The 27,654-nt window shown below is 41.4% G+C and overlaps 1 protein-coding gene across 1 annotated transcript; it reads right to left on the bottom strand.

Annotated features, from left to right (window-relative positions):
• Nucleotides 1–14: 14 nt before the first annotated feature.
• wdr12 (WD repeat domain 12) lies at nucleotides 15–27,654 on the bottom strand. Its single transcript, XM_062052164.1, has 13 exons — nucleotides 27,460–27,654; nucleotides 24,337–24,431; nucleotides 24,156–24,250; nucleotides 23,972–24,078; nucleotides 23,774–23,889; nucleotides 19,259–19,413; nucleotides 19,130–19,175; nucleotides 14,404–14,489; nucleotides 2,389–2,529; nucleotides 2,188–2,293; nucleotides 1,971–2,103; nucleotides 259–331; nucleotides 15–196 (listed from the first exon to the last, which is right to left on the bottom strand). The coding sequence occupies exons 1-13, from the start codon at nucleotides 27,498–27,500 to the stop codon at nucleotides 119–121; spliced, it is 1,272 nt and encodes a 423-aa protein (XP_061908148.1). The 5' UTR covers nucleotides 27,501–27,654; the 3' UTR covers nucleotides 15–118.

Raw genomic sequence — 27,654 nt, 5'->3', positions numbered from 1 at the left:
TAAAGAGACAACACTTGGAAGTCTAAATCCATTTATGATTGCTTGAGGAATTATATGATAAGAATCCAACTGGAATTGTGTAAAAAAAATATTCAAGTGTGCCACATCTCTGTTATCACTATGCCCCCGCATCCGTCTGGCAAGCTGAGTATCTGTAGGTGTACAACTTGTTGTCGGCCCCTCCACTTAACATCAGCTGGAAAAAAGAAACAGTTGTTATACATTTTTGTAAAGGTTACACATTTTTAATAGTCTTACCCCGCTTTCAGTCCAGTCCACACAGAACACTTTATCTTCATGGGCTGCCAAGTCATAGAGAGGGGCTTTCGGGCTATAAAAAAAACCACACACAATATGACAACATCCTGGAATTGACTTATTCTTAAATGAGATAAACAAGCAAACAAACTAGCAGCCAAGCCAAGCAGGAAACGGTGAAACAATGTTCTCATTACTACAGTATAACATTCTGCAACTTTGCATAACATGGTGACGCGGACAGACCAGTTCTGATGTTGGTGTTTTCACTAATTGCAACAGCTGTGTGAGTAGGTTGACAAAGGCTCCACAAATTAAACTTTACACAGTCAACTTCCTTCATAGATTTTTACAATGAAAATGAATTTTATAATGCTTCTGCATGGTCACTATGGCATACTCGCCAACCCTCCCGATTTTCCCGGGAGACTCCCGAATTTCAGTGCCCCTCCCGAAAATCTCCCGGGGCAACCATTCTCCCAATTTCCACCCGGACAACAATATTAAAGGCACTGCCTTTAGCGTCCTCTACAACCTGTCGTCACGTCCGCTTTTCCTCCATACAAACAGCGTGCCGGCCCAGTCACATGATATATGGGGCACTTAAACACACACAAGTGATAGCAAGGCATACTTGAACAACAGCCATACAGGTCACACTGAGGGTAGCCGTATAAACAACTTTAACACTGTTACAAATATGCGCCACACTGTGAACCCACACCAAACAAGAATGACAAACACATTTCGGGAGAACATCAGCACCGTAACACAACATAAACACAACAGAACAAATACCCAGAACCCCTTGCAGCACTAACTCTTCTGGGACGCTACAATATACACCCCCCGCTACCACCAACCCCCCCCCCCGCCCCAATCTCCCGAATTCAGAGGTCTCAATGTTGGTAAGTATGCACTATGGTGTCCCCTGCTGTCTTGATTCTTTTATACCGGTATGTCCAAACGGTTTCCATCACATGCTAAAAAAATATTAATTCGATTTAAAAAAATAATTTTTGTCAAAAAAGCTACAAAACAGAGATTTTTTTTAAAAGACAGAGAGCTTTGTGTTATTAGGGTTCAGCTTTTTCACATCAAATTATGGCCATTAATATTATTAGTAATTAGTATAAACACTTCCGCTTTTTCGCATTAAATTATGGCCATTTGCGCTATTTTTTCAATTGTTGATGTTTTTTTTAAGGTTTAAGTGTATTTCTGCAATGTGCTGCAGGCCAAATAGGAGTAATTAGCCACACTTTTGACACCACTGCTTCGAAAGCTCTTTCTTAGGGTTGAGGCATCAACTCTGTTAGCAGCCACAACCTCCATAGACTATTTAGTATGTTAGTCATTTTTATTGCAAATATTGATCCAAAATCAGAGAATTAAGGCCTTCGTAGAGGTGGGCCGAACGCACAGGAAACAATGTAATACAAATCTACCAATCGCAGCCTTTATGTTCCGCATCCCTGGAGTACAAGATTAGATTTTTGTTTTGAAGGCGCACGTAACGATAGTCAAGAGGGTTCACAGGGGAGGAGCGAGCCGGTGTAGCTTACACTGGTGCCTCGACAAAGGCGTACTTGGGGAGCAGTGAAGCGTAAAGTCATATTCAAAGATCAAAATGCGAGCAGGGTACAAACAATGCATGGTCAGTCTGCTATGCATAACTGTGTATGGGATAGATCAAATCTGACTCATCAGACCTTCTGGTGTCCCACAGTTTGACCAGGTGGTCCAGGGAACCCGAAACCAGCTGGTGCTCATGAAATGGCCCCCACTTGACCGCGGTGACCCAGCCAGTGTGGGAGGTCAGCGACAGCAGCAACAGTGAGCCATCTGAAGGGAAGGACGAGAGGTGTGAAGCAGGACAAGAGTGAAATTACACAGAACTTGGAAATGTTCTTAAAAAGACGGTAATACCTTTGGTGCGAGGGTCCCACAGCCTGATGTGTCGGTCGGTGCTGCCGGACGCCAGCCGTCGACATAGCGGCGAGTAGGAAATGCTGTTGAACACTTTACTCCCGGTCTGTAGAAACATTTCAGCAACTTATATTACCCTTGTCACCGTTTCATTTAAGTGTTGTCTTATCGCTCCTTTATTTCTATTCATGATCTACCCACCAGAGTGGTTTTCATCTCTCCCGTCTCCACATCCCACAAGCGGATCGTGTGGTCCCAGGACGCGCTGCAAACTTCCTCGCTGTCGCACCAAAGCACAGAGGACACAGCCTCGGTGTGCCCAGATAACGTCATCAGTGGCGTCTGTGCACAAGCAGAGTAATGCATAACAAGTGCACATCAAGGTCTGGAGCAGATGCCTCAAAATCGCAGCCCTGTATTTTATACACCCCTTCAACCATGTTGTAGTTATTAGAGCTTCCACATCAAGTCTAATGACAAATATAAGTTCGAACTATACGCTACTTTATATCAGAAATGTGAAGGATTTAAGCATGCAAGTGCATGTAGTACTCAATCTGCCCCACAACGAAAGGATAGAGAAAAATAAGAAACTTATAAACTATAACTTAGAATAAAAATGGCAGACTCTGCAAAGCGCTTTGGGTAAACCTCTACCACAGTGGTTCTTAACCTGGGTTCGATCGAATCCTAGGGGTTCGGTAAGTCGGGCTCAGGGGTTCGACGGAGGTCAAGACACACCCGACTCATCGTGTAAATAAAAACTTCTCCCTATCGGCGTACTACGGATACAGCAAGAGCAAAAGTCACACTGATTTGCAGGTGTGTAATTTGTTGTGAGTTTAGGCACTGTGTTGGTTTTGTTCTTTGAACAAGGTGATGTTCATGCTCGGTTCATTTTGTGCACCAGTAATAAAACATGGTAACACTTTAGTATGGGGAACATATTGTATTTTTTACCTTCTTGAGACCTCCGAAAAATGCCTACCTCTTCAGGACCGCCCTTTCTAGATATATAAAGATTTGTATTTACAACATTAATAATATATACAAACTATGTAAATATAAACAAGCTTGTTGTGAAAAATTAGTTGGAATTTCACAAGAAAAACTTAAAATTTTGGCAGTATTATAATAAAAGTTGTAATTTTACTCAACGCAAGTCAAAATGTTACGAGAAAAACTGAACATTTGTGCGATATTATGATAAAAGTTGGAATTTTACTCAATAACAGTCGCAATTTTACAAGAAAAGCTTAACATTTTGGCAATTTTATGAAGAGTCGTAATTTTACTCGACAAAAGTCACAATTTTATAAGAAAACTTGAAAATTTTTGGCAACATTATAATAATAGTAATTGGAATTTCACTTGGAAAAATTATGACAAAAGTCATAATTTTATTCACAAAATTTCACTATTTTACAAGAACACCAAAAAAATTGGCAATATTGTGATAAAAGTCAGAATTTTATATGACAATTGTCACCATTTTACATGAAAAAGTAACAATTTTACATGAAAAAGTAATTATTTTAGGAGAAGATATAGCAAAATAGTAGCATATTGGCTCTTAACTAGTCATTATTAAGTACTTATTAATGCCTTATTCGGCATGGACTTATTATAACCCTAACCCTAACCAAATAACTCTAAATTAAGTCTTTGTAACTTAGAATATGTTCCCCATATTAAAGTGTTACCAACAACATATAACTTTGTCTTGAATTTGAAAAAAAATCAACATTTAATTTTTCACTAAAGAAGGGTTCGGTGAATGCGCATATGAAACTGGTGGGGTTCGGTACCTCCAACAAGGTTAAGAACCACTGCTCTACCACATATGGAGATATCAGCTGACGTGCCGAAGGAAAAATACGTCACAGTGGTCTCAAATGCCTAACGCCTCATTTGGAGCATGTTTTGAAGAAAACAATGTTGTTTTATAAATAATGGTTTGAATTAAAGGCCTACTGAAATGATTTTTTTTAATTTAAACGGGAATAGCAGATCCATTCTATGTGTCATACTTGATCATTTCGCGATATTGCCGTATTTTTGCTGAAAGGATTTAGTAGAGAAAATCAACGATAAAGTTCGCAACTTTTGCTCGCTGATAAAAAAAAGCCTTGCCTGTACCGGAAGTAGCGTGACGTCACAGGAGCTAGTATTCCTCACAATTCCCCATTGTTTACAATGGAGCGAGAGAGATTCGGACCAAGAAAGTGACGATTACCCCATTAATTTGAGCGAGGATGAAAGATTCGTAGATGAGGAACGTTACAGTGAAGGACCTGAGAGGCAGTGATGGACGTATCTTTTTTCGCTCTGACCGTAACTTAGGTACAAGCTGGCTCATTGGATTCCACACTCTCCTTTTTCTATTGTGGATCACGGATTTGTATTTTAAACCACCCCGGATACTATATCCTCTTGAAAATGAGAGTCGAGCACGCGAAATGGACGTTTAAAGTGACTTTTATCTCCAAGACAATACATCGGTGACACACTTAACTACTGAGCTAACGTGATAGCATCGTTCTCAAATGAAGATAGAAACAAAATAAATAAACCCCTGACTGGAAGGATAGACAGAAGACCAACAATACTATTAAACCATGTAAATGTAACTACACGGTTAAAAATTCTCAGCCTGGTAAGGCTTAACTATGCTGTTGCTAACGACGCTAAGGCTAATTTAGCAACTTAACAACCGGACCTCACAGAAGTATGTACTCTCTCCTTTTTCTATTGTGGATCACGGATTTGTATTTTAAACCACCTCGGATACTATATTCTCTTGAAAATGAGAGTCGAGCACGCGAAATGGACATTTAAAGTGACTTTTATCTCCAAGACAATACATCGGTGACACACTTAGCTACTGAGCTAGCGTGATAGCATCGTTCTCAAATGAAGATAGAAACAAAATAAATAAACCCCTGACTGGAAGGATAGACAGAAGACCAACAATACTGTTAAGAATTCCCCATGTTATCTACGTTTCAGATACTTTATTTTGAAGCATTTCATGACAGTGTCACTTCCGCTTCCTTCCTGTAGGGGTCACTTCCGCATCCCTTTTGACGTGTGTTAATGTGTGCCGACTTGTTTTCTCTGCTATGTTTAATCGGTGCTCTAGTCCTTGATGATATACTAACTAACTAACTAAATGAACCTACACCAATATGCACCATTAAAGTTGGAGGAGTCCAAATGATGACTGTGTGTTCTCTGACCGGAACCCCAACGTGGTCAATATCCGAAAAAACCAGTCGCAGAGTTTAATACTCAACAAAGGTCCTTCGAGCCGGATATATTTGGCTACAATGAAATGTCATCAGAGGATGAATCTGCGTCTCCATTCCATCCTGATGTACGAGACCGATCGGTGAGGGAACGCCGCACCCCAAAACATCTTGAAGACTACATCCTTGCCTATAATGTGCACCGACCTGCCCTTTCCTCCCCCCCTGCCGAGATGGAGGAGCAGAGAGGAGCAGCAGCCGCAGTGAACAGTAGCCAAGCAGATGCATTGCTTCAACTAGATGACCGAGTAACCTCACATCGTGCCACATCAGTCGACATGCTGAATATTTCTTCACTCAGGAAACTAATGGAATCAGTATCAGTAAAGGAAAAGGAGGAGACAGACGAAATTACTCGACTTACTGCTAAACTCCGCCAATATGAGAGCAGACAACGGCGACGGCAACAGCTGATGGAACACATATCGTCCTTCCTCATGGAAGAAGAAATGGATGGAAATGACCTTCATACAGACACGGAGCCTTCACCAGCACAACCTCCTTCAGTGAGCGACAGTTGTGCTGCAATTTCTATTTCACTTACTCCCTCACCTGAACCAGTAACAAAGCAACTGCACTTTGTAAAGCCTCCACTTGGGGGATGTATAACAGCAAGCACGCATTCAGTGTCAGGGAATGAAACTAATAAAGTGGACATTATTCCCGCAGCTGCACGTGAGAGAGCTGCTTCCCCACTTACATTAACACAAACATTCTCACCACAATGCCCAAGCTCCCCCTCCTCTGTTGCTTGATATAGAATGGTGTTGCCTGCTGTACATCAGGAACAACTCCCCAGTCAGGACACATTATTACTACAACTCAATGGCCCTCCTCAGCACTGTGGCAAATCTGGAGAATGCATCCAACCAGCCGATCATCAACGCACTACAGCAACCTGTACACCTGCAGTTGCTTCTTACAACCCCCTGAATGTGCTCAGTCATCCCTTTCCACCTGCAATACCTGACGCTCACTCAGGTGCAAACGTAACTCATCACCTCCCCGGACTCACAGCAGTAACAACACCTCAGTACCCATTATACACTTCACCACTAGAGGGTAGCATGCCCACAGTCTATCAGCCACAGATGCTGTCAAGTCACAATGTTCCCCCATTACCCACTAACTTGTCACAACGCTCAACATATGGTGTGTCACAACACTCAACTTACGGGGTGCCACAACCTAAAATTCCAGATTTTACTGCAGATAGTGAAAGAGAGTTTGCTAACCTCAAGCTTGCTCTTTGTAACCTACTCGAACCCCATCCAGAATTAAGTGAGAATTATAAATATCATGTGCTACTTGAACATCTCAAGCTTCCCGAAGCACAAATGATAGGTCAGTCGTGCCGCCACCATCCATACCCATATACAGCCACCATGCAAGCTTTGCAGTTCCAGTATGGTCAGCCACATCAGCTTGCTCAAAGCGAAATAGCTGCCATTCTGACCTCCCCAGATGTCAAGCCGACTGATGCCCGCACCTTTCAGAGCTTTGCTCTGCGAGTCCATCTCCTAGTAAGCATGCTGCTCTCCTTAGAGGGACCACAAGGCATGGAACTGAACTGCTGCTCACATGTCGATCGCCTACTTAGCAAGCTGCCAAAGTACCACAGAGATGGGTTCATCGAGCATCTACAGTTACAAGGCAAATTAAATGGCACAAGTCTGAACCCCTACAACCTGCAGGACCTAAATGGATGGCTTCAAGGTAAAGCACAACAGCAGCGCCTTTCCAGCAGATTGGTGCAACGCTATCAACAGGAGAAGCCCTTGGGGAGCGCAACAGAAAAAAGTCCCTTCAGGGTCAAAGGTCAAGCTACAGCTGTATATCTTGGAGCAGCGCCAACACGACAGGGTGCCTCCACTAAGCACGCTCTTGCTGACACCAACAAAACTAACAAAATGCATTGTCTCTTCTGCAATAGCAAGGAACACTATATTGGTCGCTGTCAACAGATCAGAAAACATTCTGCGGCGCACCTGGATAAATGGATAGTAGAAGAAGGACGATGCTGGAGATGTGCACGTGCTCATGCACCCGACGCATGTACTCTCAAGCAGCCCTGCAGCGACTGCAATGGTATCCACACCTCCAAGTTCTCCACAATGTAGCTCAACGGTATACTGAAGACACCCAGATGACTCCCAGAGAGTCGTGTCTATTTGACTCCCAGCATCACCTCAAGTAGAGTGCTCCTGAAAGTTGTTCCTGTACTGCTGCACCATAATTCAAAATCAATGGAGACATTTGCTGTCTTAGATGATGGGGCTCAACGAACTATGATTTTACCTGACGCAGCACAACATCTACAATTGCATGGCCAACATGAAATCCTTGCCCAGCGCACCATGCGCACAGACCTTACCCTCCTCAAGGGTTTAACAGTTGACTTTGAGATTTCCCCTATAAAGAACCCAGGGAAACGTTACCAAGTGCAAGGTGCGTTTACTGCACAAGGTCTGGATCTGATGGAGCAGACCTACCCAGTTCAGAGACTTCAGAGGACGTACACACATCTACGTGGGATTTCGTTGCAACCATTCTCCAATGCACGCCCCCTAGTGTTAATTGGGTCAGACAATGTGCACCTGATCACTGCCACGAAGCCAGTCCGCCAGGGAAATAATGGAGGACCCGTAGCCATCCACACAGCACTTGGATGGACTTTACAAGGGGCGGAGGAAAGAACACAAGGACAGAGCTCAACACAATTGTGTCTCTTTACCTCACTTGCCACTCCCAATGACATCTTGTTTCGTAATGTGGAAAAGTTATGGCAACTTGATGTTTTGCCTTTCAGGAACGAAAAGATGGTTGTTCGCTCTCCTGAAGATCAGGAAGCAATCACCCTATTGGAGACAAGAACTCAGCGAGTCGACATAGAGCACGTCCAGCGCTATGCAACACCCCTCCTAAGGAAAAAAGATATGCCTAAACTCAACAGTTCCATATCCACCGTTATGGCTCACTTGAGAAGCACAGAGAAAAGGCCAAAAAGACCGGAGAAAGATTCAACCCTGACTTCATCCGAACTAAAGAGCATCACCTTCTGTGGTCTTGCAGTAGTGCAAAGCGACAATAATATTCCGGATGCTTCTCTATTCAATACCTGGAAAGAATTAGTAAAAGTCACTCAGCAGGCGGGACAGGAAGGACCAGGAGGTTCGACACACAGTCAGACAATCAGCTCCCAAGAAGCTGAGTTTCTGTTGCTGAGAAGATGTCAAGTTCAAACCTTTCCCGCAGACATCATGTCTCTTAAAACACAGAACGCAGTGTCAGCTAAGAGTCGTCTGGCGTGCCTCTCTCCTGAGTGGGACTCAACTACAGGGTTAATTCGAGTTGGGGGTAGGCTGCAACGACTCCAGAACTCGGACTTAGAAGAGATCCATCCTATTGTGCTGGACCCAAAACATCAGATAACTAAACTCCTCATCAAGGACATGGACGAACGTCTTCTGCACCCAGGTACAGAGCGAGTGTATGCAGAACTTCGAAGACATTGCTGGATTCTGCGAGGACGACAAGCAGTCAGGCACCATCAGCACAATTGCCCATCTTGTCAACGCTGGCGAGCTCAACCGACAGTCCCAAGGGTGGCAGATCTGCCACCACAAGCCTCAGACTTCTCTGTCCACCCTTCCATTCAACAGGTGTGGATTGTTTTGGACCTTATCTGGTCAAAGTGGGCAGAAGATCAGAGAAACGATGGGGTGTCATTTTTAAGTGTCTTACAACTCGAGCAGTTCACATCGAGCTTCTCAACTCCATGGATGCCGATGCATTCCTTCTCATTGCCAGAAGGGGAAGACCAAGAGAGGTACTATCAGATTGTGGGACCAACTTCCGAGGAGCCGAAAGAGAACTCAGGACAGTGTTTGCACTGAGAGCAACTGACAGAATATCAGATTGACTTCAAATTTAACCCTCCAAATGCCCCTCATTTTGGTGGGGCATGGGAACGGGAAATTAGATCCATCAAGGTCAGTCTCCAAGTCGCAGTAGGAGGGCAGTCAGTCACAGAAGATGTCTTGCACACAACTCTAGTAGAAGTGGAGGGGATACTGAACTCAAAACCACTAGGGTACGTATCATCTGATGTTTCTGATCTGGACCCAATCACCCCAAACATCCTTCTCATGGGGCGGCGGGATTCTGCACTGCCTCAAGTAGTTTACATCCCAGCTGTCATGGGGCGGCGGAGATGGCGCCATTGTCATACACTTGCGGATCAGTTTTGGATCCACTTCATACGCAGCTATCTACCCACTTTGCAGACCAGGTCAAAATAGCAGAGGTCTTCCGAAAATTTAACCATCAACACTGTAGTTCTGATGGTGGACCCTTCACTTCCAAGAGCACAGTGGCCCATCGGCAGAGTGGTTAAGACCATTCCGAGTCAAGATGGACTGGTCAGGGCTGCTGAGGTAATGGTCAAGAGTAAAGTCTACACCAGACCGGTAGCTCGCTTGATCCCACTTCCAAGTTTAGAGGATGACAGTAAGGACACTTGAAGAATTCCTGTAGTTACACATTTGTTGTACAAATGTGGGGGCGGCTGTTAAGAATTCCCCATGTTATCTACGTTTCAGATACTTTATTTTGAAGCATTTCATGACAGTGTCACTTCCGCTTCCTTCCTGTAGGGGTCACTTCCGCTTCCCTTTTGACGTGTGTTAATGTGTGCTGACTTGTTTTCTCTGCTATGTTTAATCGGTGCTCTAGTCCTTGACGATATACTAACTAACTAACTAAATGAACCTACACCAATATGCACCATTAAAGTTGGAGGAGTCCAAATGATGACTGTGTGTTCTCTGACCGGAACCCCAACGTGGTCAATATCCAAAAAAAACAGTCGCAGAGTTTAATACTCAACAAATACTATTAAACCATGTACATGTAACTACACGGTTAAAAATTCTCAGCCTGGTAAGGCTTAAAAATGCTGTTGCTAACGACGCTAAGGCTAATTTAGCAACCGGACCTCACAGAACTATGTACTCTCTCCTTTTTCTATTGTGGATCACGGATTTGTATTTTAAACCACCTCGGATACTATATCCTCTTGAAAATGAGAGTCGAGCACGCGAAAGTGACTTTTATCTCCAAGACAATACATCGGTGACACACTTAGCTACTGAGCTAGCGTGATAGCATCGTTCTCAAATGAAGATAGAAACAAAATAAATAAACCCCTGACTGGAAGGATAGACAGAAGACCAACAATACTATTAAACCATGTACATGTAACTACACGGTTAAAAATTCTCAGCCTGGTAAGGCTTAAAAATGCTGTTGCTAACGACGCTAAGGCTAATTTAGCAACTTAGCAACCGGACCTCAAAGAACTATGATAAAACATTAGCGCTCCACCTACACCAGCCAGCCCTCATCTTCCCATCAACAGCCGTGCTCACCTGCGTTCCAGCGATCAACGGCGCGACGAAGGACTTCATCCGTGGGTTTGGCGGCAAGCATCGGCTAGGCGTAGTAAGTAGTCCTTGTTGTGTTGCTGTAAGTATTGTACTTAGCCGCTAATACACCGATCGATCCCACCTACAACGTTCTTCTTTGCAGCCTCCATTGTTCATTAAACAAATTGCAAAAGATTCACCAACACAGATGTCCAGAATACTGTGGAATTTTGTCGAAGAAAACAAGAGGCTTTTCTATCGGGTCCGATGGGGTCCAACCACTTCCGTTGCTTTTGTGACGTCACGCGCATAAATCATATCCAAAGGAGTTTTTCAACCGGAAGTGTGGCGGGAATTTTAAAATTGCAAGTAACCCGGCCGTATTGGCATGTGTTGCAATGTTAAGATTTCATCATTGATATATAAACTATCAGACTGCGTGGTTGGTAGTAGTGGGTTTCAGTAGGCCTTTAAAGGAGAAACTGCACTTTTTTTTGGAATTTTGCCTATCATTTACAATCCTTATGGGAGATGAGAACACATTTTTCTAAGGATTCTAAAGCTAAAACAAAACGCTTGCAAAATGCAGCTAATTGGAGTCACCATTGTAGCCTTAAAGCCCTCTAAATCAAATTCAAAACCTTCCATAAACGTTTTATATACACGCTGCAAGTGTATACTTATACAAAACCAGGGAAGTTGGTACGTTGTGTAAATCGTAAATAAAAACAGAATACAATGATTTGCAAATCCTTTTCAACTTATATTCAATTGAATAGACTGCAAAGACAATGTATTTAATGTTCAAACTGAGAACAATTGTTTTTGCAAATAATAATTCATTTAGAATTTAATGCCAGCAACACATTGTAAATAAGTTGGCAGAGGGGCATTTTACCACTGAGTTACATGGCCTTTCCTTTTAACAACACTCAGTAAACGTTTGGGAACTGAGGAGACCAATTTTTGAAGCTTTCCAGGTGTAATTCTTTCCCATTCTTGCTTGATGTACAGCTTAAGTTGTTCAACAGTCCGGGGGTCTCCGTTGTGGTATTTTACGCTTCATAATGCGCCACACATTTTCAAGGGGAGATAGGTCTGGACTGCAGGCAGGCCAGTCTAGTACCCGCACTCTTTTACTTGTACAAAGCCACACTGTTGTAACACGTGCAGAATGTGGGTTGGCATTTTCTTGCTGGAATAAGCAGGGGCGTCCATGAAAAAGACGTTGCTTGGATGGCAACATCTGTTGCTCCAAAATCTGTATGTACCTTTCAGCATTAATGGCGCCTTCACAGATGTGTAAGTTACCCATGTCTTGGGCACTAATACACCCCTATACCATCACAGATGCTGGCTTTTCAACTTTGCGCCTAACAGTCCGAATGGTTCTTTTCCTCTTTGTTCCAGAGAACACGACGTCCACAGTTTCTAAAAACAATTTGAAATGTGAACTCGTCAGACCACATAATACTTTTCCACTTTGCATCAGTCCATCTTAGATGAGCTCGAGCCCAGCGTTTTTGGGTGTTGTTGATAGATGGCTTTCGTTTTGCATAGTAGAGTTTTAACTTGCACTTACAGATGTAGCGACAAACTGTAGTTACCGACAGTGGTTTTCTGAAGTGTTCCTGAGCCCATGTGGTGATATCCTTTACACACTGATGTCGGTTTTTAATGCAGTACCGCCTGAGGGATCAAAGGTCACGGGCATTCAATGTTGTTTTTTGGCCTTGCCGCTTAAGTGCAGTGATTTCTCCAGATTCTCTGAACCTTTTGATGATATTACAGACCGTAGATGGTGAAAAATGTTGAGAAATGTTGGTCTTAAACTGTTCGACAATTTGCTCACGCATTTGTTCACAAAGTGGTGACCCTCGCCCCATCCTTGTTTGTGAATGACTGAGCATTTCATGGAAGCTGCTTTTATACCCAATCATGGCACCCAATTAGCCTGTTCAACTGTGGGATGTTCCAAATAAGTGTTTGATGAGCATTCTTTAACTTTCTCAGTCTTTTTTCCCCACTTGTGCCAGCCTTTTTGAAACATGTTACAGGCATCAAATTCCAAATGAGACAATATTTGCAAAAAATAAAGTTTTCCAGTTTGAACGTTAAGTATCTTGTCATTGCAGTCCATTCAATTGAATAGACTTAGACTTAGACAGACTTTAATGATCCACAAGGGAAATTGTTCCACACAGTAGCTCAGCTACAATAATGGAAAGTGTAAGGATGGAAAGGACAATGCAGGTATAAATAGACTAAATATAGCAATATAAAATATATCATATACAGTATATATATATATATATATATATATATATATACAGTATATATATATATATATATATATATATATATATATATATACAGTATATATATATATATATATATATATATATATATATATATATATATATATATATATATATATATATATATATATATATATATATATATATATATATATAGGTTGAAAAGGATTTGCAAATAATTGTATAGCTTACAGGTGATGCCGTAGAATGCCTTCGCAAGCCGATAGGTTACTAAGCTAAAAAAAACAGTTCCTCATAGTTTGCTCATACAATAACAATGTTGCTACAGCTTGGTTATTATACAGGTTACGGAACATAAATTAAGTATTGTTGGTGGTTTTTGGATGCAGTTTAGAGTGATTTAACGGCAGAATCGATTGCTCCCATTAGCAGCATTGCTAACCACCTAAAACGAGCTGATTATTACAAGCTAGAAAGAAAAAAATAAAATCATGCGTTCTCATCCCTTATGAGATTGTGAAAAATTGGCTAAATTCCAAAAATAGTGCAGTTACCTTTTAAAGTTTTTGGGGTTTATGTAGATCACAAAAACAGTTAACAGGAAATAAAAGTAGGTCTTTCATAATAGGACCCCTTGAAGGCCTTGTCACGCCAAATTTCTTCCCTCTACAAAAACCTTCCCTCCCCCATTTACTTCCGGGGCTGCGTCCAATAAAATCACAAAGTTGCCGGGGGTCCTTAACCTGCACGCGACTGTCCTGTTTCGCGCCTGTACAAAAAAAAACAATAATCGATTTCTTCAGATTCCAGCAGCTGTCAAAGACGAAGTATCCTTCCAGCGACGGGCAGTCAAAGCCGAAGTGCTATCGATTGCTGTCAATGACGTAAGAGGAAACATGACCACGGAAGTAAATGGAGGAGGGAAGGTTTTTGTCGAGGGAAGAAATTTGGCGTGACAGTCTTCCATATTTTAAGATCACTAAAGCTTCTGGTAGAAGTAATTAACACATTCAGTCATGTGGTTAAAACTAGATTTTGAAGTGAATACATGAGTTTAAGCCTCGGCCAAACTCTACTCCCTCAAACCCCCTGGTAAATTGAGTTAAATACCCCTTGTCTGGAGGCTCAGCTCTTGACCTCTTAAACCCTTGAAAAAAGGCATCACAACATCCAGGATTTTAGCTGGCGTTTTTAAAAGGTTACCCTGGTGAGGCCCAGCTGTTGTGTCTTCTGTTTCTTTCTTGGCCTGTCAGTGGGCTCCTCGACCACGTCTGCCTCGTCTGTGGGAACTTTGGAAAGCAGAATAACATGACACCCTGAAATTCTTTTTTACTTGATTCCAAAACATTGTTTACCAAACATCAGTATGTATCTTAACTTTCTCAGCACAGCTCTTACTATGTGTTCTCATTAGAACACAAAGCAGGAGGAATCACTCACTCCGTTTTCATGCACTAAATAGTCTGATGTGTCAAATAGTTCGGTTTTCTGTATTTTCACACCTACATGTGAAGTCCCAGTGTCCATGCGCTCTCTCTAACGTAACTATTGGTCATACGCCGTGTACCTCCCATACACTGGGGGGAGCTTATTTCCTTTTAGCACGGATAAATGTATTGCTTTTCCGGTTGATCTATGACATCACACGTGGGGCGGTATAGCTCGGTTGGTAGAGCGGCCGTGCCAGCAACTTGAGGGTTGCAGGTTCGATCCCCGCTTCCGCCATCCTAGTCACTGCCGTTGTGTCCTTGGGCAAGACACTTTACCCACCTGCTCCCAGTGCCACCCACACTGGTTTGAATGTAACTTAGATATTGGGTTTCACTATGTAAAGCGCTTTGAGTCACTTGAGAAAAAGCGCTATATAAATGTAATTCACTTCACTTCACTTCACACCAAAATAAGACATGTTTACCCCTAAAGCTCAGTTCTTGTTGTGCTTGATGTTCGCAGTAATATTGGCTATGCTGATATTAAATAGCAGACAGCATTAAGAAATGCTCGTAGATTGCGTACAAACATGACATTACTACCAAAAAGGTCTCAGAGTTTCTGTATTAGAGGACGTGGGTCCGAAGCAAAGACTGGTGGAAGAGACTCAGAGAGTTGTTTTAAATTATTTTTGGATGGTGAATGGAAAAAAAACTTTGGAATGTCTAGAAGTTTAGTCAATAAGCTCTGTGGATTGATGAAAGGAGGTTTAAGTTCAAAGGAAAAGACTTAGTGCCTGCTTTAAATGGAGGTTGCTCACTTCAAACTTGCTCTTTGTTGTGTAAAAGATTGCCAGTTGTGTGGAATACAGAGTTATTGCTAACTAGTTTGGAGTACACAAAAGCAGCATAAAAAAGTTTGTGTACACTTTCTTTGGCTTGTAAAATTCCAGCTTCATTATCTTACGTCACACTTGTCGGGAGTCCGAACGAAGCCGGTATCGTACATTTCCTTCGCTACCTTTTTAAATAGACCTCAAGTTTCTTTTCTTTTTTTTCCTACAGATGCACTGCAAAATGTCACATTCTTTTAATTTGTGAAGCAAATAAACAGTCAGCTCTTTATTCCTATTGTTGCCTTTCTTTTTATTGAACAGGATCTGCTTCCGGGTTATAGCCCGCGCATAAAGACTGGCGCATGCGCCATACTAAGGGTCCCCTGCGACAGTACACACCCACTCGAGAGATCTGTTTTACCAATCGCATAATCGGGGTGTGTTAATCCGACTTTTCAAAAACCCAACACGATCAGACAAAGGTTAGGTTGTAAAATGCTTATTTAGAGTCGGACTATTTGAGAAAACAGATTAATTTAGTGCATGGACACATACTGACTGTTGCCAATTCAGCTACTTTTTTCAACATGAGTAGCGGGAGTCAAGACTAGCAGGAGTCATGACTAGGGATAATGCTAATAAAACAGCACCTGGAGACACTTTTTTTAATTACACTTCGGCTTCCTGATTGAACACATAAACCAGGGGTGTACCAAGCACGACGTAGGCTTGAATATTTTGGGTCTTTCGTACATCTTAGAACTAGAATAAATACTTTTGAAACAAAAAAAACAAAAACATTTCATAATAGATCAAAAGGCATAGGGCACAAAAAGGTTAACTGTTGAAACTAATAACATAGCCTATTTTTTTTTTTAAATGATATATGCATCACAGCCAATTAAGAAAATAAGACAATCACATCATCCAGACCAGTGTTTCTTAACCATAGTTGGCCTGCAAGCGCCCCCTAAAGGGCAGCAAAAAATATAAGTTTCTCAGCTGAGGGCACTCAGTAATACACTTTTCCACCACTTGTGGCAGTAACTAGTCAGTCAGTTGACTTGAGTTACACATGACAAGCTCAATCAATTAGACGTCCTGAGCAAAAGTCATTGAGAGGTTTCTTAAAAGGGTCATACAATATTATGATTATTTTTGTTTTTAAAACACTTTCTTGTCTTCTGCTTAACATGTAATGGTGGTTCTTTGGTCAAAATGTTGCATGGATTATGTTTTACAGATCATCTTCAAGCCGCTTTCTGACCGTCACCTCAGGGTCCACCGTTTTGTGGGTGATCTTACTTACGTTACTCCACTTTGACTGCTTCTTCTCCCTGCCAGCCATATTGTAGTTTTTAGCACTTCCATACTGAGTCTACAGACAGGTATAAGTTTGAACTATAAACTGCTTTGTATGAGAAATGGCAACAGCGGAGGATGCATGTGCATGTGCGAGACAGTTTGCCCCACAACAAGAGGAAAGAGAAAAAGAAGGAAGTTACTGACTACAGCGTCGGACTACAATGGCGGACTCGCGCAAAGCTGTTCGGGTAAAGCTATACCATATATGGCGATAACCGTCACTTGTGAAAAAATGAGGCCATTCAAACTTAAGCAGAATCTTGAAATGTAGCATCCAACATTAACAGAAAGGAATATGGACCACAAATACAAAAAAGGTGTGGTGTCACTGACTGGGGACTAAAAATATGCTTAAAAAGCAAGCTACCTAGTTAATAGCCAGACAAGTGGCACAATATAACAACTTTTCACCGTTGCGGAAGAGTAAATTTAGCCTGCCGTTGTGGATAAGTGCTGAGACAATGAGTCACCGTATCTCAGGCATGGCTTCGGACATTCAAAATGAGCTCATTGAAAAAGTAAGAAATATTGTATTTTAACTGCACCTGTAACATTGTCATGCTCTCATATTTGATGAGATAAAGTGTTCTATTCTAATCTTTACTTTCTTTCAGAAATAAATATTATTCATTTAGTTAGAATGTATTTATTTTAGCACTACATTAATGAGTCCATTCTTTTGCTTATTAGTAACCAACTCTCCGCCGGGCCCCCACAGTTCTGCAGGACCACGGACTGGTCCTTGAGTTCAAAAAGGTTGGGGAACCCCCTACAACAGGGGTGGGCAATTAATTTTTACCGGGGGCCGCATGAGCAACCCGAGCACTGCTGGAGGGCCACACTGACAATATTTCAATTAAATTTTGCTCAAATTATTTTTGATATACCGTAAGATAGATAATAATAATAATAATATTTTCATTTAACCTAACTTATCTTTATACAAAAGCAGATGGCTTTTGATGGTTTTATTTTTAACACTTTCTTACACAACACTTCCTGATGTATATTACAATACAAAAATTTCAATTTCTGTCACTTTATCCTGTATCCTCTTTGTTGTAAAACCTTTATTTAACCAGATAAGAAAACGTTGTGAACGTAGCACGTACGCCTGTAAGGTGATTGGCGAAGAAGGAGGAAGCGTTGCTGTTGCGGAAATGAGGAGTGAGGATTGGTTTTCCTTTTGGAAAGAACGAGATAAGTTGAGCTGTGTTAGTATAGCATGCTCAATAAAAGTTTAAAAAGTGCATCAGACTTGGTGTGCACTTCTTCTGGACGCTACAATTGATGTCAGAAGTGGGATGAAATGCCTCCCAGTTCGCCTTGCCATCAAACCTGGGAGTCTTCATTGAGGGCGGAATTCCCCCCGTGGCAAGCAGCGTGGCTGCACCTGTAAATGCTGTCTCTCTCTCTCTCTCTCTCTCTCTCTCTCTCTCTTTGCGGCGAGCTCCTCACGTGGCACGTACCTCCCGATGACGTAGCACACAAACAGTGCAGTATGCGCAAAGTTTTACTTCTGCCACCAATTGTAGCGTCCAGAAGAAGTGCACATCAAGTCTGACGCTCTTTTTAAACTTTTATTGAGCAAGCTATACTAACACAGCTCAACATATCTCGTTCCTTCCACACGCACGTCTCCTCACTCCTCATTTACGCAACTCAAGAGGACAACATCTACTTCAGCAGGTCGTTACACTATATTCTTTAAACACAGCAACGTGTGTACCACAAATAAGCACACAGCTTTACCTTTACTTGTCTTGTTGAAAACACGCCATTCGTCATCAACTTTTCTCTTTTTAGCGTCTCGGGGATAACCGCTGTGCGCCTTCCCTCACAGGACATACGCACATATAACACTTTTCAAAATAAAAGCAGCACAGTTGTATTGCACGCACGACAAAGATGTTTTTTTAAATTTATTTTGTAATTTGAGATTGCCGCTGCGCGCACGAGCATACGTCCACACGGAAGGGACGTACAAAGGGCCGGGACGTACAAAGGGCCGGATGCGGCCCGCGGGCCGCACAATGCCCAGGTCTGCCCTACAACTACACCTACACTCACAAATACTTTCCAGTCCTGTAGGAAACACTGAATAATTGTTTTTAGTTATGTTAACATTGCAAGATCCTGAGGTTTTCCCGACTGTTCTACTTGAATTATGTGTCTTGAAAAATCAGTCATATGCAAGAAACAGATAGGCCCTATATATGGATTACATAATGCAGATCCAAATTAGGATTGTTCCACCTTGAAAAAGTTATGCACTCTATTGATAACTATGTAATTTACCTGCTGACCAGATCTTCAACATTTTGTCCCAAGAGCCACTGCAGAACTGAAAGAAAGCAACAACATTTCAGTGTATCTATAAAAAATTGCTTTTTAAAAAAAGATCACATTTGGATATATTGCAAATACCTTCAATCCAGTGGGGTCTGTGGCGACCGTGTCGACGCTCCCCGTGTGTCCTCTGCAACAATGCTTGGCCTCCAATTTGTTCTTCTCCGAGTTCCACTCCCACAGGATGAGGTTTTGGTCGAGCGAGGCAGTCAAAAACAGAGAACTAAGGCCTTCTGCAAAAAGAAGACTTTTTAAAATCAGAATTGGAAACTCTTTTTCATAGAGTGATAATAAAGTCGTCCCTCACTTATTGCGGTTAATTGGGCCGTGATAAATGAAATTCCGCAAAGTATATAGTTTTCTTTTCACAGTTAAGAGTAAAAAAAAAAAATTGTTGATGACCTTCTAAATAAGTTTTTTTAACATTATGAAAGCCTTTTGGACATTAACACCCACATGGTCACGTTTACACTCAATTCAAATTGTTCTAATTATTGTAAGACTCCCGTACCTGCATTTATCTTATCTATAGTCTCTGACTGAACTGAAGTCCCACTTGGCCACTAGGTGACCGTGGCGACCAGCAATCTGAAGAAGCGGGGGCAATGAGGTCCGACAGGAGCTTGGTTGATGTCATCTGGGACGTCCACAGTGACCTATTCATTTATTTTGATTTATTTATGCTCTATTTATTTATTTTTTTTCTATTTACTTCTAAGTAGGGATGTCCCAATGAACATTTTTGGCCTCAGAACAGATCCAATACTTAGGCAATAGATTATTGAACAAAAAATGTTTTATAGCAAGTAACTAACGACTACACATTTTTGGAATTTGCTAATGTTGTAAATCAAGAGGACATAATACATTTGTGGTATTGACTACGGCATGCAATTTGTTTTACTAAGTAAAGTGGCAATAACTAAACAAAAGCCAATACTAGTATTGGCTCCCATTTGAATCATTTGGGTTTTTCCCCTCAAAGCTTTCCTGTGTCTTGACACTTACTTGCTGAGTTTGTAAACAATAACAACCCAACATTTTTAGCAATAATAAGAACAAGTAAAATAAAAATGTTGATTTAATTACTTTAGTTTCGTTTATGCACTGATACTATACTAAGTATCGGTACTATCAACATCAGGATCAAAGTGTTCATCTAGGTCTGCAGGGATGTTGTCCTTGATGTGTGCTAAGACAATCCTCTCAAAGCACTTCATTATGATAGAGGTGAGGGCAATTGGGTGGTAGTCATTAAGTGATGTAACAGCTGCTGTTCGCTGTGTGTTAAATGTTTAGCTACTCCTCGGCTTTAAAGTGCCTCTCCCCATAGCCTATGCAGACTACCGGTAACCTAGTATAGCGGCTGGGTGGCTGAAAAGTGGTTACAAACTAAACAGCCAGCGGCCTTTACCAGATTGAGCGAGTAGAAGCTCCATCTATTCCCGCGCACAAGCGAGAGGCTATAAACCTGACGTTAATGAACAAAATAAACGAAAAGTACTTTGACATAGTAACGGCTCACTAATCACTTTATAAGAATAAGCAATACTTTACGTTACTACTTACAACAAAAATAATCTGAGTACTCTCAACACTGGTTATCTAGTCATAAAACACTTAGGCAACCTTAAGCACTTTGCACGTTTTGTTTAAGATACCGGTATATACCGTATATCGCCATTCAGCCTAAAAATATCGGGATATCAGTCTATCTATCTATCAATCTATCGAGCACAATCATTAAGATTGTGAAGTAGGGCTGGGCGATATATCGATATACGCGATATATCGCGGGTTTGTCTCTGTGCGATATAGAAAATGACTACCGTATATCGTGATATTCGAGTATACGTTCTCAGGCAGTTGCTTTTAGCTTCTGGCATTACACTACAGGCACTTCCCCCTCCTTCTTGTGTCTCCTTCTCACAGACAGCAAGCACACCTTCTACATACGTCACATACTGTCACGTCATACGTCACATACGTATACGCCCTTGCGGAGCAGAGAGATAGCGGCATGGGTAACGTTAGCTGTGGTGCGACTAGTAATACGAGAGAAAGAAGGTGCGAATCTGGTAACAAATGAACGAAGAATTAATTCCCAAGAAAAACAGCAGGGGGTCCATCGTCTGGCGGTGGTTTGGCTTCAAGTGGGAATATGTCGAACATACAACCGTAATTTGTCAAGTGTGGGGCAAAAGCGTTTCTACAAAAAGTAGCATTACTGCTAATATGTAGCATCATTTGAAAAGTCACCCGCTAGAGAAGCAAGAGTGCTTACTCCGCATGTCAACATCTCCGGCCGGTGCCCCACCATCAAAATGCCGAGGCAAACATTTCCAGATCAACACCGTATGAAAAAAAGAGTCGACAACAAAAGGAGATAAAGTCCGCAGGAACCTACCACATAGCGAAGGACGTACACTATTTGATTTCCTATTATGTAGCTCATTTTTATTTGACACTTATTGAAATATCTTGTGTGACATCATGTTTTTAAACTATTGTAGTGGCGTTCTGTACAAAAAGTGCACTTTAATTTAGAGTTGTTTTGATAAGTCATCTTAGTGACACCATGTACAAAAGTGCACTAATAGCTTGTTTTAAAATGTCTGACAACCTTGCACTTTCTGTTTTGGAAATGACATGAATGTTTGTGCCACTGCTTAATAACAGTTTAATAAATACAGTTTTGGTAAATTGACTTAGTTGTGATTTCCTTCTCTGCATGAAAGTTTAAAATGAGCATATATTAATGCAGTATGAACAAGAATGTTTTAATGTAGACACATTGAATCATCATACTGGTGTGATTATATGTATCAAGTGTTAATTCAAGGCTAAGGCAAAATATCGAGATATATATCGAGTATCGCGATATGGCCTAAAAATATTGAGATATTTAAAAAAGGCCATATCGCCCAGCCCTATTGTGAAGCTACAGCTACACACGTCTTTTTCTTTCAATAGGATTTTAAAGATGATAAAAAACACTTGGAAGATGCGACTAATGGGAGTCACCGTTGTAGCCTTCACGCCCTCTTAAGACAACTTCAAAACCCTCCATCAACGTTTTATATACACGCTGCAAGTCTATATATAATGTAGTAACAGACACGTTCATAACGATATGTAATATGTTCAATACTTACCGTATTTTTAACATTTATTCAATGGGACTGACTTCTTCAACGCATTGATTTCCTTTTCTACGTCCGACTTACAGCAACAAATTAATGTCCAACTTCCGGATAAAAGAACGCTTGTGTGTGTTCTAATCATGGCAGACATGGTAAACAACAAAGACGACTATTTTTGGACATATGAGGATTCACAACATTATCTTTTTGAACCCGAATGAACGAGGATAAACTGCTGCTTCTTAATCCAGCACGAAGAAGAGGGTGAAACGGAGTGGACAGATGCCGAAAGCGACACAAAGCTGCAAATGTGGAATTTGGAGACAAGCTATTTCGACATAAACGGCCAAAAACAACAGAAAAAAGTCGAATGAGTCACATTTTATATTATCATGATACACTCACCACGTCATATGTTATTACAACTACCGGTACAGTGCATACATTGTCTGGCTAGCTGTGTACAAACAAATTATGAAATGTGGGCTAATTGTTGATGTTTTTCAGTCAGTATAAATTGGTGTCTCATCGCAGTTTTGTACACTACAAGCTCAAACGAGTTTTGCATTGTTGGATAAGCTAGCTTATCTCTTGCCGTAGTTAGCTTTTACGGCTAATAACGAAGCATGCCGATGTATACTACGATAGAAAAAGAGTTCCTCTGTCTTCACTTTTACAATAACAATGTCGCTACAGTTTGGTTATTATACAGATTACAGATTGTAAATAAAGTATTGATGACGGTTTATAAATGCATTTTAAAAGGGGTTTAGAGGCAGAATTGATTGCTCCCATTAGCTGCATTGCTAGCTACCTAGAACGAGCCAATTTTTGTTAGAATGCAAAAAAAAACCGTTTGTCTTCTTGTCTCTTATGATTGTGAACGATAGGCAAAATTTAAAAAAATAAGTGCAGTTCCCTTTAAAGGCAAATAAGGAATTGAATTGAATAACTATTTGATTAGGACAACACATATTGATCAATCCATCCATCCATTTTCTACCGCTTGTCCCTTGCCACCTCATCGCAGGGCCAACACAGATAGACGGACAACATTCACACTCACATTTAGTGTTGCCAATCAACCTATCCCCAGGTGCATGTCTTTGGAGGTCAACATATGAGCAAAAGCATGACAGTACATTTGCCAGAATGAGCTACAATAGCTAAAATTAATATGTTGTCCAAAAGCAGGCTCCATAAAAACAGACATACATTTACAGACAAAATCCTACATACATTACATGATAACCTACAATAAATATTACCAATTAAAACAAGTCAACATAAGGTGATCAACTAAGCGTGCACACTGTTTTGGTATGGGTTCTTATGGGCTTAATGAGGCCTTCACTGCTTTAATATCAGTGACTGCTCAACATAACCTTGTTTTTCATGATCAAATTCAAGAAAATTCATAACAAAAAAGACAATAATTGTATGTCCTCACCTTTCTTAACCCAGGCAACATCTTTGACCACATCTGTATGTCCAGTCACTTTGGTCATAGCCTTGCCCTCTAAAGACCAGATACTGGCGGTTTTGTCGTAACACCCGGTCAGGATCCTGCCACATTATGGCACAGAAAAAGTCACTAAAAGTACAAATGGTACTTCACTGTTGTCTAGCTGAGACTGTGTCATCTTACCATTCTGCATCTGCATCTACGGCGCTGATCCAATCATCGTGCATCATACACTCCTCAGGTTCTGGCGCAGTGATCCGTTCCACATACTCGATCTCCACAACCTCTTCCTGCAAAACACACAACATACATGAACGTTTGAGCCGAATGAATACAGTACTGCTGACGCGCTCAGGCCCGGCCGTACCGTTGATATGCCTTCTGTTTCCATGTGCTGGAACAGCGGCGATCGCAGGAACTGACTCTTGACCAGGAAGTCAAACTCCACCTTGCTGTGAGATGCTGAGGCAGTGGAAACCCACAGAAGCACCAGAACATGTTAGTCAAACAAGCTAAATAAAATATATAGCCATCAAGCCATTTCCAACCGTTTTTGGCCTCCAGTAACATGTTGATGAGAATGCTGAGGTCCTGAACTTCAGAACTGGCCAGGATGGAGAATGGAACATCATCGATGACGTACCTGGAACAAAATGTGTCCTTACAGTTCCCGACAGTATGCATATATGCATTGTTTGTCAATTACCTAGGTCAGTTTTTTTCAACCTTTTTTGAGCCAATGCACATTTTTTGCGTTGAAACAATCTGGAGGCACACCACCAGCAGAAATCATTTAAAAAACGAAACTCAGTTGACAGTAAAAAGTCGTCTTTGCAATTGTTGGATATGACTTTAAACCATAACCAACCATGCATCACTATAGCTCTTGTCTCAAAGTAGGTGTACTGTCACATCACGGTGTGACTTGTTTTGAGTGTTTTTATGTTTTCGTGTGTCTAGGTTTTAATTCTTGTCTTGCGCTCCTATTTTGGTGTCTTTTTCTCTTTTTTTGGTATTTTCCTGTAGCAGTTTCATGTCTTCCTTTGAGCAATATTTCCCGCATCTACTGTGTTTTAGCAATCAAGAATATTTCAGTTGTTTTTATCCTTCTTTGTAGGGACATTGTTGATTGTCATGTCATGTTCGGATGTACATTTTTTTTTTTTTTTAATAATGTCCTGCCCAGCTTCTCGGGCAAATCATATAGCAGATGTAGATGCCCATATCGGCTGTTCAGATTTACTTTACAAAAGAGAAGTGTAGGATACTTCTCTTGTTGCCTTACTTGTATTTTGACTTTATTAAATGTATTTATATTATCATTTGGTGCAGCCGGGCCGGAGCAGGAGGGGATAGAAAGAGAGAAAAAGGAAGACAGAGGGGGGAATTGTGGGGACAATAGGGGGATTAGACAGAGAGACAAAAACAACAACAACAAACACAACAACAACAACAACAACAACAGAGCAACATCAGCAAATACGACATGTACAAATATGATGGTAAAAGTAATAGCAAATAAGCAGTTAGCGAAAAAAATTTAAAATATACAGAAATGACAATGAGCATTATTACACTAAAAATGGAGCAATATGAATACCAATAGAAATAGTGCTATTGATAATAAACAATACCAGTACTTTACCTTTATTATCAACAATACAATTGTTCAAATGTAACAATACATATACGTAATGATAACTTGAGATACGAAAGAATGCAGAAAAATGGAGGGGAAGAAAGAGAAGCAACCTACATTAACCTTGTAGATTGTTATAGTAACAATAGGTTAAGCTTTTTCAGTGTGCCATGTGTTATACCCAGTTTACCTTAGGGCAACAACGTTAATATATGTTTGATGAAACGTGATTATGTGCATGAGTGTATGTGTGCATATGTACTTGTATATGTACAGTATGTGTATGTGTGCTTGTACAGTGAACGTATATGTACAGTATGTGTATATGTGTGTTTGAACAGTGAATGTATATGTACAGTATGTGTATATGTGTGTTTGTACAGTGAATGTATATGTACAGTATATGTATGTGTGTGTTTGTACAGTGAATGTATGTGTAGTATGTGTATGTGTGTGTTTGTACAGTGAGTGTATATGTACAGTATATGTATATGTATGTTTTTACAGTGAATGTATATGTACAGTATGTGTATACAGTATGTTTGTATAATGAATGTGCGTGTGGATGTACGAACTTTGAGTGTGTAAATATGTACTGTATTTATTTGTATATGTATGTGGGAGCGTAGGTACCTATGTATTTCTGTATGTATGTGTGTGAGTATATGTGAATTTGCATGTACAATACATTTGACTCCCAGTGTGTGCGGGAGCCAGAGTACGGCCCCAGCCTCCCCGAGAACCCATCCCACAAACAGTAGGTGTGGTGCCCAGGGAACCAGGGGCCACCGCCCCCACACAGCCAAGCCGGACAGCGACAGGAACCCCAGAGACCGGCCCACCGTGCCGCCCACAAGGGCCAGCAGCAGGCCGCAGACAGACGCACCCGGCAGAGGACAAGGCACGAGAAAAACAGGGGGCAGCCAGACCCCAAGCCAGCGAGAGACCACACCCCACACGGACAGAAAGGCGGGACGCCCCGCCCGAGGGGCCCGGAGACCCCCCGCAACCGGACGGGAAGACCGCCCCCGCCCCACCGGCAACAGGGCACCCACGACCCCCCCCCCCCGGAGAGCGCGGCGAGGCCAGCCCACGGCCACCCCACCCAAGCCGGCCGCCACAGGACCACCCAGCACGGGGCCACAGGAACCACCCACCCCACCCGCAGGGACCCCAACGATGGAGATGGAACAACCAGCAACCGCCCCGCCGACCCCCCCCCTGAGGTAGGGGTTTAAATAAATAAAATAAATAAATACATAATAATAATAATAATATTAATAAAATATATTTAAAAAAAAAAAAAAAGGAAAGGAAAAAAATAAATAAATAATTAAATCTATTTATTAAAAAAAAATAATAATAATAATAAATTTAAAAATTTAAAAAAAAGAATTAAAAGAAGATCACAGACATGCTGACACACAAGGTCGCTACCCCAACAACTGGCCGACTCGCAGCACCTCGGAATACCCTCGGATGTACATTGTGGACGCCGTCTTTGCTCCACAGTAAGTCTTTGCTGTCGTCCAGCATTCTGTTTTCGTTTACTTTGTAGCCAGTTCAGTTTTAGTTTCCTTCTGCATAGCCTTCCCTCAGCTTCAATGCCTTTTCTTAGGGGCACTCAACTTTTGTTTGTTTTTGGTTGAAGCATTAGACACCTTTTTACCTTCACTCTGCCTCCCGCTGTTTCCGACATCTACAAAGCAATTAGCTACCAGTTGCCACCTACTGATATGGAAGAGTATAACACGGTTACGCTGCCAAGCTCTAGACAGCACCGACAATCAATAACAACACAGCATTTGCAGTCTATGATTACTGGTTTGCAGAAAAAAAAAGGTTTTACCCAAATACGTGAAATTAGATAATCTCCCACAGCACACCAGACTGTATCTCACGGCACATTAGTGTGCCGCAGCACAGTGGTTGAAAAACATTGACCTAGGTCATAGGTAAGTTAAATTGACTTAGCTATGTATCATCCAGCTAGCTTTGTGTTTTTTATCGTATGTTTTGTAAAATAACTTACCTTGGGTTCTCCGTGTAAAACCTCGCTTGTAACTGCGACATGGTTACAACTTTTCTGGTTAATAACACAATTATCTACTACGTTAAGAAGACTGCTCTTAACAGTTCCCGAGCATGTACTGTAGACGCCTCGCCATGTGGTAGAAGCAAGAACGTAATCGAGCTCAGCACAGTCGAGCGCAACACTTGGGTCGAA

Source organism: Entelurus aequoreus, linkage group LG07, assembly GCF_033978785.1.
Source record: "Entelurus aequoreus isolate RoL-2023_Sb linkage group LG07, RoL_Eaeq_v1.1, whole genome shotgun sequence".
In the NCBI taxonomy this organism is placed as follows: domain Eukaryota; kingdom Metazoa; phylum Chordata; class Actinopteri; order Syngnathiformes; family Syngnathidae; genus Entelurus; species Entelurus aequoreus.
The sequence above is the reverse complement of the archived record's forward strand: the minus strand, read 5'-3'. Positions and strand labels throughout refer to the sequence as shown.

Bases quoted from the DNA above. Each gene is read 5' to 3' on its own strand.
- wdr12 (XM_062052164.1), bottom strand. From the start codon at position 27,500: ATGTCGCAGTTACAAGCGAGGTTTTACACGGAGAACCCAAG. The intron at 24,079-24,155 runs GTACGGCCGGGC...TGTGTTTTGCAG, and splicing joins AAACAGAAGGCATATCAACG to GAAGAGGTTGTGGAGATCGA. The intron at 2,294-2,388 runs GTGGGTAGATCA...ATGTTTCTACAG, and splicing joins GAGAGATGAAAACCACTCTG to ACCGGGAGTAAAGTGTTCAA.